Source organism: Wolffia australiana, chromosome 10 (genome assembly GCF_029677425.1).
Source record: "Wolffia australiana isolate 7733 chromosome 10, ASM2967742v1".
In the NCBI taxonomy this organism is placed as follows: domain Eukaryota; kingdom Viridiplantae; phylum Streptophyta; class Magnoliopsida; order Alismatales; family Araceae; genus Wolffia; species Wolffia australiana.
Window position 1 is genome coordinate 5,247,358 of NC_135844.1, and position 14,387 is coordinate 5,261,744.

Consider the following 14,387-nt stretch of genomic DNA (forward strand, 5'->3'; position numbering starts at 1 on the left):
AAGCAAGTAGAAGAGCCAGTGACGTAGAGACTGAACAATGGTATAAAATTCCTTATCATACGTAGAGTATTCGAGCTTTGCATCATTTAACTTCTCACTAAAATATGCAATGGGATGATTTTCTTGACTCAAAACTCCTCCAATCCCCAATCAGGATGCATCACATGCGACCTTAAAGACTTTACCAAAATCTGGTAAATGCAGGATAGGTGCTTATGTCATCCTAATCTTTATCTCCTCAAAGGATTTCTCTGCTAAAGTAGTCCACTCAAAATGGCTGCCCTTTAAGCATTCAGTCATGGGTGCCATGATAGTACTAAAGTTGAGAATGAAGCAGCGATAAAAGGTATCTAAACCATAGAAACTACAAATATCTTGCTCGCTTGTAGGAGTGGGCCACATAGTTATGGCTTCTATTTTAGCAGGATCTACTAAAATACATTGTGAAGATAAGATAAATCTAAGGAATGAGACACAATCAACAAGGAACGAACACTTCTTAGGATGCGCATATAATTGTTTGTCCTTTAAAACTTCACATACTCATCGTAGGTGATGGATATGGTTATTCTTAGATTTACTATAAATGAATATATCATCAAAGTAAAATATGACAAAGTCCTCAATGAAAGGTCTAAGAACATGGTTCATCAGCCATTGAAAAATTCTGGGAGCATTCAATAATCCAAAAGGGATTACTGTTCACTCATATAACCCATCCTTATTTTAAACACAGTTTTCCATTCATCTCTAGGACATATTCTGACATGGTGATAACTGCTCTTTAGATCAAATTTTGAGAAAATAACTGAACTAGCCATCATATCAAACATATCATCAATTTGCGGGATTGGAAATGACTCACATCCTACCAATACAGGCGCCAACTCCCATCCTTTTTGGGAGCCAAAAGTGCAGAGACCATGCATGGACATAAATGAATCCTTTGTCCAATAGTTCTTGAACTTGCTGATGAAACTCCTTATATTGTGTGGGATCCACATGATAGTGAGGGAGATTTGCCAAGGATGAGCGGGGAATAAAACCAATGGCATGCTGAATATCTCGCATAGGAGGAACGGCATTGGGTAAATCCTCAGGGAAAACACACTCAAGTTCGGCTAGTAATTCCGAAATGTCCGGTGGTGGTGGAGTGGAATTGTTTGTAGAATGATCAGGAATCAGGGCTAGACAAATAGACAGTTCACTATCTAGTTCCTTTTGAAATTGACGCCTGTTGAGGATATATAAACCTAATGAAGTAGATTTCAGATTAGGAGTGTTAGGAGTTTGGGTATATGGATGCCATGTAATCTTCTTGCTATTAGAAATGAAAGATCAAGTGTTACTCCTACCATAAATATGCACATAAAGCCAAGGAGAACCTAAGATAATGCTTCCAACCTTCATAGGTAACACATCACACAAAACCTTTTCCTCGTATGATTGTACTTTGAGGGGAATGAGACATTGGTTCTTCACAGGGATCGATGTAGCATCGATCCATGAGACATAATAGGGGTGAGGATGATCAATCAGAGGTAATCTGAAACGTGAAGTCATGGCATCTGAAACGACGTTGACACAACTACCACTATCAGTGATCATCTTGTACATCTTATCACCAATCTTAACGTAAGTATAAAATATGGATATCCTCAATGCAGAATCATCTGTAGAAGGTTGGGTAAGGGTGCAGAGAATGATTCCCCTCTCAACAGTAGATGGACCACGTAGAGGAAGAGATGGTGGGCGATCAGTGATACGAATAAAACTCACTAAACCTTCCTCATTGACACATTCATCTACAACATAACTTTCTACTGTATAGTCTTCCTCATCAATAGGCTGATCATTGATGGTAGGTTCAAGTTCAGAATATTTATTTCCAATGTGCAATGCTCTAGATGGACATTGAGATTCTCTATGGCAGTGTCCTTGGCATTTGAAGCAAGTCATGTCTGCTGGGCCAACATGAGATAAGGATAGACGAGGAGTTGCTCTAGAAGTGGAATCCAGAGATGACGAGATACGGCTGTTGGTAGGTAACAGGGTGGGAGACTGAGATGTAGGAGTGAGAATACGTTGATCAGCAGTTGAACGATTTGGTGTGGGTGTAGGTGCAGGAAGAGACAAATGTGGATTGTGGGGAGACGATCCAGTATGATAAGAGGAATATGCAAGATCGCTTAGAGCTGGACGACCACTAAAGACATGGGAGTTATAAAGGGTTTGGTAAAGCTCCAGATCTTCTACTGCTTGATAGGCTTGCTCAAGTGTAACAGCCTTTTGAACGAGCAATTTTGCCTCAATATAGGGATTAAGGCTGGTTCAAAAATGGGAAGAAATAGCGCGTGGATTTTCTTCTACTCTGCGCCTCATATAAAATTCTTCAAACTACGTGATATATTTGGACACTAACCACTGATCGAGAAGATTATTTAAATAGGCGACATGCACGTATTTCTCACGAAGCTTATCCTTCATTTGTGGCCAAGTTTCTATAGGTTCATCTCATCGGGTATAAATTGAAAATTCAAGATTTTCCCAAATTTTTTTTGCTTGACCCCCAATCTCATCTAAGCATGTTGCACCTTTTGCCACTCAAGCATATCATAGCATTTGAAATAACTATTTAATTTTGACTCCAATCAAGGTACTCCTTAGGGTCTAGATCCCTCATAGTATGGAAAATCGACCTTGACACTCTTTTGGATCTACTGCCATCAGTTGTCATGATCTGGATGATGATGATCCCGAACATGTATTATATCCTCAGCTGGATAGGGATCATCTTGTGCAAGACGATTGCCATTCCAACCTCAATGTCTATCCTCAGGCGGGAAGGGTTCATTCTGAGGTGGATGATACCTATCACGACCTGGGGATCTAGCCTCAGACGGATTCCTATCAAGACTTGGGGTTCTATTCTCAAGCGAATAGGGATCATCACTAGGGAGACGATTTCTTTCATGACCTAGGGCTCTATCCTCGGGTAGATGCAGATCGTCTCGCTCAGGACGATTCTGATCATGACCTTTGGGTCTACACTCGGGTAGATACAGATCATCATAATTAGGATGATTCCTATCGTGCCCTCATGATCTAAGCTCAGGTGGATAAGGATCGCCACCGTCACGATGATTCCTATCATGATCCTGAGTTTCTAATTGACGAGTTCGTTCATTAACCGCATCAATGGAGTTGGTTAGACATGTGTTGACATCACGAAAACCATTTTGGATAGCTTCAAACATACTATCCACGTCCCCTTGTGATGAGGATGGTGGAGCAGGTGGTGACGACTCTCGGATAGAAATAGAAGCCTCACGGTTATCTAGGGACAAATAAGCCATCGCGACGAAGCATTTCCCTGAATGCAGATGCATGCAAGATGAAATGATGAAGAATGATGTGTAACAATGCAAGGAGGTAGGCGGACACAGGTTAGGCTCTTATACCAATTTGATGCAGGATGACTAGGATTGGCGTAAGTAGGATAGGCTAAATCAACTAGGGATGGATAAAACATACCACAAATCAACGCGATCGACTTCAAACAATTAAATATGGAAAAAATGTTGATGGTGCAGCCCCTTTCCTTGATCGAGGTTGGGAGGACTGCCTTACAACCATCGCGATGAAAAGAAAGCTCCAAATCCAATATCTCAAATGGTTGATTACGAGAAGATTCAAACAAATTCAACTAACCTATTCTATTAAGTCAGGAGGTGGTGGATAAACACGCGAGAAAATACTTAATAAAATAATGCGGATCACCAAAGAGGGAAGGGTGGACCTTTAGTGCTGGTGTAGCGTGAGAGGGCAATGCATGAAGTTGTGGAGCCATTTGGTGGCGAGAGCGGATGATGTGCACTTTGACAGGTCAGACGCGGATCTAGTTATGCGGTCAGTTAGCGGGGGGTCAAGGGGGAGTCGTCCAGAATGGAATGGAACAGACATCCGAACAAGAATGAAAAAAAATAGTGAAAACTATCTTTTTGCACTACGTTCTGGACAATTTTGATGCCATTCTTCATCCAAATCAAGTAATAACCTAGCTCTAATACCACTGTTGGGTTCTAGAGGCCTAGATGATGAACATACCAAAATGATACACACGGGAAGATGTTCGTGAAATCGTACGGCATCGATAAAATCATGAAACAAAGTACCTTTGCACGGATCACATCCGTGATTTCTTGGATCCCAGAGTGAGACAATTCAAGTTGCTCATGTGTTTAGCCTCTAGATGTATCCACACAATCCTATGCACATCAAATCTCTTGCTTCTCTTTGACGATCCCCGTTCAATCTCCGTCGTCGTCGCTACATTGTCCCGATCACATCGGAGATGGAGGGGGGGGTGAGGGAGAAGGGAGAAGAAGGGAAAAGGCCCCTATTTACACTAAGTTGGTATTTTTCATAAAAACCTCAAAACTTAAGTATATCTTCCAACGTCCAAAATACCATTGGCATGTGACCCTCTAGGCCCATTTATGAGTCTAGTCAACGACTCTAGCAACCCAATAACTTTTATTGGCCTTTCAAATTAATTAACTATATCACCGTATGGATTAATTAATATCGGATCGATTTTAGCAAATCGATAGGTCGAGTCTCCAACACGTGGGTGCCAAGCTACACCTCGTCCTCTTGTAGATACAAAGGAGTGTGTATCGACTCACTTCATGGAACCTGTTCATCATTGGTTACCATGGATGTATAATCCCCCATCCACTTGACACTCCTTGGATGACTTAGGGTATACTCAGTTTTCAAACCCTAATCGATGCATTCATAAATCATCGGAGAACTCTTCTCCAGAAATTCCACTGTCTTGGCCAAGGACTTCATCGTATCATCTTCCTTGAGCTGTCACCTCTTATACTGAGGGTGGACGATCGCATCTTGACCACTCGATCGTCTTCGTGAACTTCTTGATGTACCCGAACTAAGACCATTTAGAATCCCATGATTAGAGACTCATTGGCCATCACCAAGTTACAATCGTCCATCCACAAGACGTCTTTGGTGTGTCAGGTCTAAGGACCACTTACGTAACCGTGACGTGAATCGACCTGATTGACAGTTCGGTATAATACCATTCGGGGATTCGTACAAATTAATTCAGTGAACTCTTTCCACTAAAGAGCACCCACTATCTATCCTCAGTGTCTCCACACTAATGGCTACGGGATCGGCCATACTCATCATATGAGTGAGGGTAGATAGTGTTATTCTATCCAGATACTTTGACGTCCTTCTCACATATCCTTCGAATAGGAATGTTTAGAACACATGCTTAAAGACTAGTGATCTCCATTTTACGATCTCATCATACTTCACTAAGTCCGATCATGTATTCATGGACTTCATTATACGCATCACATGTGCACTATAATGAATATGTTCTATTAATAAACATGGATCGAGATGTGGAATGTGCGATTGGCTTGTCGGCCACATATATTTCCGTCATAGATGAGACTAGGGCAATTTCTTTTAGAAGCAGAAACTTCAATTACAAAGAAAGATCACCAAGGAGTTCTGTGCAACATTTGCCTATGTATAGCCTTGGAGGAAAGAGAAAACTTTTAAAACTGTAAAGTTCAAATCTAATTTAAATGACGCTCGGATCCCAGGTCTGAAGATGGTGTTGGCGACGTGTCATGACACAAGACGTCTCTTGTGATAGTGGTGTCACGTCCATTGATGGTGCGTGGTTGCGTGCGCCACCAAGGAGCTGGCTGAACCTACCCAGAAACCTACATTTATTTTACCTAGGGCTTACGATGTACGTGACAAAAACCTTCTGGATTTATGCTTATGCTTTTGTCTTAAGCATATTGCTGAAGGACATTAATGTTAAGTAGGAGATTTTTGAGTTGTTCTTGTTGATTTTCTTAAAGGAGAGGGTTCAAGAAATTGTTAATAGATGAGGAGAAGCAACTGTTCCTGAAATTTCGGAAAATACCTTTTTATGACTTTAGAATTTCTTTGAAAGGTTTTAATTGTAAGGGTACTTTGAAATGTTGTATCAATGCACTATAAATGTTAATGTCATATTCCTGTCTGAGAAAAAGGAAGAGAGCCTTGTTTTCCCAAAAAATGTTGAGACAAGTCGTTTTTATTCTGTGGGTCAGAGAGGAAGCATCTTAAGTTCTAAAAGGCCACTTCATAAGATGTTTTCGGTTAACAGCTTCAGGTTCATACTCCAGATACACAAATCCAAACACATCCGGGACCAATCAGTAATGCGATAAACTTTATGCATAGACGCATGACTTTCTCTCTTCTATCAATACTTGATCATCTCCGAAGTCCCTCTGGCCGCAGATCGTCTGACAAAACCAACCACTGAGGTGAGCAAAGAAAAATTGGATTCAAAAGTATCCACGTGTTTCTACAAGAAAGTCGTTAAAAATCTGAATTCAAAGACCTAAAATCCTTGGTGGTTACGCCGTATGTCCTGAGTGTTATGTAGAGTGTAAACGTGGAAAACTCTACAAGGGAGTGTAAGGAGAAGATATAGAAAAGAGAACAGATCTTCCACTTAGGTAGAAAGGTAATATTGTGGTGGTGAAGAACTTGTCTTCTACAGTCTCTTATATAGAGGAGAAGCATTGATAAAAAAAGGGTGGTTTCAAAACAAGAAACACAATATCCTTTTAAAAAAAAGAAACAGTCAAAGAAGGAAATTGCCATTTGCGTTGGGGCAAATGAGGTAACCTCTACACAAGAGAATGCGAGGCGAAGAAGATGATGAGGAGAAGAGAACAAATCTTCAATTGAGGAAGAAAGGCAAAAATTGTGGTGGTGAAAAGCTCATTTTTTACAGCCTCTTATAAAGAGGAGAACCATTCATAAAAACGGTGTAGTTTCAAGCAAGAAACACAAGACCCTTTAAAAAAGAGGAAACAGTCATAGAAGGAAGCTGCAATTTAAGGAAACGCTCCAAGGTTGCTCCTAACAGTAACACAAGGATTTGGTGCGCTCGCCGAACATTCTCTCAATAAGATTAAATGAACGATGTCTCTCCCTTCCACACTACAGAAAACATCATCTAGTCTTGTTTCCGATTGATGCCCATCAAGAAAAATAATTCAGGTTGTATAAGAGTAATAAAATCTGTTCTTCGCCATCGCCAATGAAGATGATTATCGGGCAGCGTCCTCGTAAGTCGTCATCGTTCATTGTTAACGATGACGAAGTCGATGATCAGTGTTTTGGATCATGATGACGGTTCTCGTCATTAACTCCAAACCCTAATAAATCTCCATATTCAAGTTGCTCAAAATCTTACCTCGAAGACCTAAAATCCTTGGTGATTTAGCGTTAAGTCTTGAGTATCCCCGTAGAGACGGAATTCCTGGTGCTCGGGCGGTAGATGGTGCGAATTTCGTTGATTTTCCCACCCATAAAACTGTCCCATTTCTTCGAGGATGGGGGCATCGGTTATCTTGTACTCAATTGCCGCTTGACCCGTCACTTGCTGCTGATCCAGCTGCTATGAGAGTTAACGATTATTTCGCTTATTTTAGAGGGGGAAGAGACACTAAGTTTAAATTAAGCTCGGAAGAGCTCGAGAGTAGGGTTCTAAGCTTTCTTACAGCTTGGCGGTACTGCCCGTTCTCATCTTCAAGGAGTTGGGCCTGCAGAGAGAGACACAGAGAGAGATGGAAGAGTAAAAAAGAAATAACAGACTGATGGAGAGCCGGCTCAGGAAATAGAGAGATAGATGAAGAAACTGAAAGAGACCCAGGTAAAGAAACAGCAGGACATAGCGAAACAAAGAGACAGTATAAGAGAAGGAAAGACGGAGATGCAGATCAGAGAATGCGAGAGGGAAACTGAGGGAAGGAAGAGAATTGGGAGAGAGAAAGAGAGTAGGAGAGATCGGCAAAGAGAGAAAATGACTAATAAAAACTGAGAGAGTGAAAAAGGGACATAAAAAACCAGAGGATGATGAGTGAGAGGGTGACGATGCAGAAACACAAAAGGAGAGATAGAGATATCGGGATATGGGGCAGTGTGAGAAGTAGAGAAAAAGAAACATGGAGAAATCTCTTGCTGTAAACTAAATGCCTTACCCTTCGACGGAGGTTTTCAAATTGCTGCTGTAAAAGCTGATTCTGAAAAGAATAAAAAAGACGCCGGATATCTTGTTACGCGCACCAAAGCAAGTTTCATGAAATTTTATAAACAAAATACGGAACATAGACTTCAGAGGAATAAACGTTGTTTATAATCTTCAAAATACTCAAGCACCTAATCCCGGAAAGTGAAATAGAATGTCCGGAAAAGGCCGAGAAGGATAGGAAGCTAGAAATATCAGGAGCGGCTTAGCGCGTTACAAAGGTCTCCTAGTTCATTTACTGGACTATGAGAGAGAGAGAGCTTTGAAAAAACCAGTCCTACCTGAGTGAACGATATATGTGTCAAATGGAGGGTAGGGGCTGACTGAGAGAGATAGAGAGCTTTAAAAAACTAGTCCTACCTGAATGGTAGACGTATTAGATGTATTAAACGGAGGGTAGGGCCAGAGATATAGAATTGAATGAAGAGGGTAAGCTACTAGTATAGATAAGTACAAAGGTCTTCTAGTTCATTTAGTGGACTTAGAGAAACAGAGCGCTTTAAAAAAACCTATCCTACCTTAGAGGTAAACATATATAGTAAACCATTGATGTATCTAAATAAGGTTAGGAGCAGAATGAGTTTAGTAGAACCAGAGATATAGACTTGAGTGAAGAGGGGAAGCAACTAATGTAGATAAATACGAATAGCGATTGGCGAAAGAGTGACAGTAACTTAAAATGACCGAATTCTATAATTTGCCAACCTTCGTGCGACAGAAAGAACATAAAAATCCACGAGTTTTTTCGAATAGAAGAGTTACTATATCTATTGCTGGCAGTCTGGGAGAACATTGACTAACTAGGGATACAAAAGTCCACATGTGTTTGATACCTTCCGAGCTCTGACCTTGTGAACGGACACTTCCAATTGCTCCTCCAACTGGTTCAAGTTGTTAAAGGATAGACTAGTCAGCTCCTGACCCATGTACCACTTGACTCTCGACTCAATCTCGTCATTCTTGCACCTCATCCTCATGACTTCAGTGCAAACTTGCTGGGTAGAAATCAACGAAGAGAAAAATGATAATTCTGGAAATCCAAGTTTGAAATACGAGAAACACACTAGTAATTCAACTTTCCTCATCTCTCTTGGGTGCTGCTTAACAAGAATCAAAGTGGGGAGACATGTAATAAGGCTCTCTTAATCATGCTTAATACAGTTTTATCGACTTTCTCTAGGCATCTCCCAGAAAAAATCAAGGTGACACCAAATCACTGCGCAAGAAAATTTCAAAGAAGATGATATATTGATTCTCTAACCTTTTATTTCAAGTCGACTGTTCCCATAATTAAAAGAGTTAAATTTCAGAATGAAGAAATTAGCACAACAGGTCGTCGCTTATAGTTAAAAAATGCGCATCAGACATCCTTTAAGTATATTGAATGAATCTACTTTTCAACGACGAGACACATGATTATAAAATATGATTTATATGTTCCTGTGGAGTATAAGGGGAGGGGGGACGGTACGTTATGATGACGCAGATCTCTTCAGACAAATTTTATCCTGCTTTAAGGATAAATATTATAGTGATCCAAATGAATGTCTAATAAAAATAATCAAGAGAAAATCATAATAATTGAATTTAGGGAAAACAAATCCAGATCATCAAATAAAAAATGCATTAGTTCATATAAAAGTTCAGGATTAATTTTTTTGATAAAAGTTTTCAATACCAGTTTAAACCATGGATTTGGAACGCCAACAGAACTAAAGATTCTTCGATATGTCATAGTAAAACCTTCAACCTATGAGGAAATTGAACAATAATAAAGATATCGGTTTTCGAGTGAGGCGTTCATGCTCATTGATATATGATTAATAGGTATGAATGTTGAAAGGCTTATGATAAACTTTTGGTGAAGGCAGCATCCATGGAATGGGATTCTGATGTATTTTCCTTTTAGAGGATAATTGATAACAAAATTGAAACTTCGCTTTAAATTTTTTTTTGTACTCGGAGAATCACACAAGTAAAGTCTTCCACTGCCTTTACTAAAAAGCAATAGGCTGATTAAATATAAACGACTTTCAATAAACAGGAGAATATCCGGGGAAATGACTTGAGTTGAGCTAAAAATTATTATAATTTTACTATCTAGAAAAAATACATCAAAATCGAAGGCTCACTTTTTATTTGAAGAGTAGGGCCATTATGGACATTTGCGTGCCAGGATATATTATATTTGAAACGTTTCTGGGAAATTTCTCAAGGGTAAGAACTCCAAGGGAGAAAAGACTCACGTGTTTATTTTCTATGTCCTCTATCCCAATGTTATTTGCTCTGCAGTACCTTTCGATAACGTCCTTCATACTACACACGTAGGAAAATATGAAGTTCAGTCCAAAATTCTGACACAGTCGTGTGATATCGAAGAAAGCAACAACGCATGTGAAATCTTACAAGTAGAAATGGGATCGTGGGAGTAAGAAACATTGATGGAGCAAGTGTATAAAAATTGATGATCTTAAGCGTCATTTTAAAAATTGATACCCCGCCAGATTGATTCATTAGAAACTATGTTTCAATAATTTTATATTGTAGAAAGTGAGATTAGACAAGAAGAAGATTGAGAGAGCCCAAATCAAAGGAACCGACAGTTAGGACGTAGAGACCGTTGATTTCCCATTACTGTGGATCATTGAAATGGGCTGAAATTTTGCTTATAAAAAGAGTGCAGGGAGAAGTGAGAGATTAAATCGGATTGGAATCAAAGACCATAAAAACTCGTTGGCAGAAACAAATAAGATACTCAATGAAAGAAAAGGTTCCTAACTAAAGAGGGAGACGAAGGACAGGAACAAGTATGCGGCTCAGAAATCAAGGAGAAAACAATGATCCTTATAGGTACCAGCCAGGGGGGTTGCTGCAGTATTCCTTCATCTTTCCTCTCTCTGAGAAGACAATTAGGCCAATCTGGGCATCACAGAGGACCGAGAGTTCATGGGCTTTCTTGAGTAGCCCCTTTCTCCTTTTCGAGAATGTCACCTGCCTGCTAATAGGATTTTCAATCTTCCTTATTTCAATCTTTCCCCTCCCCATTGCTTGACCTGTTTTCCTGCTACGCATAAACATGGCGTGAATTTCGAAGACATAACTTCTTGAAGAGGAACAATGTCCAAAAACATTCATGAATCTGAAGACAAATCCTAGAGAACTCTTCTCCCAACTAAAAACACGAAAATTTAAGGTTCGGCAATAGAGAAAAGCTAATTTTCCTAACAGAATGAGGGTGAAAACAACTCCTTTTGAATATTCTCGAGCTTCTTTTGATTGTAATGGGAAGAAGAATGGCAAGAGAGGAAACTGAGATGGAAGAGAATACCGCTACGGCTGTGCGAGCCCTTCTTACTTATTTGATTGATGCGTCTTGGCTTGCCTGCTTGAGGAGAAGTTACAGAGAAGAGGGAGAGAGTTCGAGTCGGAATGAGAGTTGCTACATGCTGCGGACTCCTTAAAAGGAATCTGTGCTGCCTTCAACACTCCTGCTGGTACTCGAGCTTTTACTTGTGCGCTTAATCAGTTTATTGAACGTGAAGGTTAGGTGCTAATAGTGGGAGAGTCAGAGCCAAAGCAAACAAGCAGTAGAAAATGGAGAGATCCTCGGGTCGATCCATGCAGAAAAAATAGATTCCATTTTCGCGCCAGTAGAAGAGCGAGAAAACGACGACTCGATAATTTGGTGATTGAGTGTCGGAAAGAGAGAAAGAGAGCGAGAGAAAAAAGATAAACAGAGAAAGCCAGGGAGATAGAGAGAGAGAAAAAGAGAGAGAGACAGCGAAGAGAAAGAGAATGAAAGATAGAGAGAAAAAGCCAGAGTGAGATAGGAGATACATATATAGACAGAGAGAGAAGGAAGAGAGATGGAGATAGGTATGCAGAGAGTGAGATAGAGAGATAGAGAAAAAGAGAGGAAATAGATAGACAGATAGGGAGAGCAAAGAGAGAAAGAGGGAGAGAAAGCCACAGCGATACTAAGATCAAGAAAGCAAGAGCATACAGAGATAGAGATAGAGATAGAGAAAGAGAAAAAGAAAGAGAAAGAGAGAGAGAGATATATATCGGTGATAGATAGAAAGAGAAGAAGAGATAGATATATATAAGAGAGGAAGAAAGACGGAGAGAAAGAAGAGATAGATAGAGAGAGAGGAAGAGTGATGGAGAGAGAGGAAGAGAGATGGAGAGAAAGAAGAGATAGATAGAGAGAGAGGAAGAGAGACGGAGAGAAAGAAGAGATAGATAGAGAGAGAGGAAGAGAGATGGAGAGAAAGAAGAGATAGATTGAGAGAGACGAAGAGCGATGGAAAGAAAGAAGAGATAGATAGAGAGAGAGGAAAGGAGATGGAGAGAAAGAAGAGATAGAGAGAGAGACGAAAGAGGGATGGAGAGAGAAAGAAAGAGTGCTCCTGATTACGTACCGAATGCGATGCCCTCAATTGCAAAGGCTAAGACCACGTTATTTTCACCCGCCGAATCGTGCTTGATGGGCTCCACATCTGTGTCCTGCCGCAGATCACTATATTTCGCAGTTCTTCCTTTGCGGGACATTCCTTTACGAGCGCAATACCCCCTCTTTTAGCTGTATTTAATGTAGCTAGTGAGGACCCTTAGACAGCACAGATCGAGCCTCCACTCTATTTAGATAATTAGGTTCAAATCCACGAGTTAAAACTAATCTTAATGACCTTTATTATTTCGAATCTTATAATTACCCCATTTTTATCATTAATATTCCTAAGATTTGCTTCACTCGGCATCTCACACGCTCAGAACCATCATGCCGAAAAACCCATTGGCTAGTTCTCTCAATCTTCAACCCTTGTTCATTTACCCTGTCTCAGTGTGATTTCCTTCCCACTTAGAGCTTCCTATTGAAACCCAAGAAACAGAGCGCTTCACTCTTCAAATGTTCTTAAAATATTAAATTTCGAGTTTATGAATGTTCAAAGATGAATCGACATTTCCATGAGAAGCATGCCCAGAATTACGTTCAACATCTAATTTTTTTCCATTGATTTCCATGATCTTCTTCTCCTTTTCTTGAATTTCTCCCAGTCAACCAAAAACCTACAGAAAACTTTCTATGGCCGATGCTCGTGGGGCGACGGAACTAAAGCTCAACGACAAAAGAAACATATGGCGCAATAATTCAAAGCTGTGATCTGTTAGCATACCATCAGTGATTGTCATCGTCTCCGAATTCCAGTAGGTCGCCAAGTGGACCGAGAAAGACGTGTTAAATCGATTTCAAGGTTTTTGTTGTTGTTCCATAACGCTCTATGTGTACTCTTCATTTTGCATTCATTATATCGAATCCCAAGAAATTTTATCTTTCAGTCGGCACGAAATCTATGTATATCGGTTATCTCTCTGTCCGTCTGTCTCTCTTTGTCTCAACCGCTTCTCCCTTCTCTCCTCCTATTCCTTTATCAAAGAAGTCATACGTGCATCTTGGTCTTACCATTTCACGACCGAGGTAGGGGTACCAGAAAAACAAGTAAAACTGGAGCAGCAGAGTTTCCTCTTCTGCAGGGTGCAATCGGCAAAGATGGCTGTCCATGTGATGCTTGCTATATATGCTCCTGACCGCAAATTTGGCAGGAGGGCTGTTTTTTCTACTTTTCATTGAACATCATAAAAAATGGAGGAATTTTTTTTTGTCTTTTTTGTTCTGTATATTTTACAACTAGATGAAATAAATCAAAACATATATCTTTATTTCGGCTTGGGAGTGAATCGCCATTAACGAGTTGGAGGTCACTGAGATTGCGTTGCTAGTGTGACTGTCTTTGGTGTGAGATATGGTCGGGGTATTTCTGACTTGTTGGTCTTTTTAAAGAATAACAATGATGACGAGACGGTTGGGTACTAAAACTTTGTTCCGGAGTACATTCTGGAGCATTTTAAAGATAGGGATTGTCACAGAAAGAAGTGGGAGGTCTCGTGCCTTTCCCCTTTTCCTATAACTTTGAGGAGAGCTCTAATATATATATCTGTTTCTGTCGCTCTTTTTCTCTCGCTTTCTCTCTCTCTCTATCTCTCCCGCTGTCTCTCTCTCTTTCTCATTTTCTCTGTCTCTGTCTCTCTTTCTCTTTCTCTCTCCCTCTCCCTCTCTGAATCTCTCTCTCTCTCCGCCTATACGGCTCTCTCTCTCTCTCTTTCATCTCTCTCTCTCTCTCTCTCTCTCTCTCTCTTTCTCTCTTTCTCTCTCTTCTCAATTAAAAAAGAATCTACCTTCACGTCA

General features: G+C 40.2%; 1 protein-coding gene across 1 annotated transcript; it reads right to left on the reverse strand.

The window, feature by feature from the left end:
• Positions 1 to 7,181: 7,181 nt before the first annotated feature.
• Positions 7,182 to 12,691, reverse strand: LOC144708255 (MADS-box protein GGM13-like). Its single transcript, XM_078581508.1, has 8 exons — positions 12,562 to 12,691; positions 11,523 to 11,628; positions 10,995 to 11,312; positions 10,387 to 10,456; positions 8,974 to 9,135; positions 8,094 to 8,135; positions 7,614 to 7,655; positions 7,182 to 7,507 (listed from the first exon to the last, which is right to left on the reverse strand). The coding sequence occupies exons 1-8, from the start codon at positions 12,689 to 12,691 to the stop codon at positions 7,316 to 7,318; spliced, it is 1,062 nt and encodes a 353-aa protein (XP_078437634.1). The 3' UTR covers positions 7,182 to 7,315.
• Between the last annotated feature and the right edge of the window lie 1,696 nt (positions 12,692 to 14,387).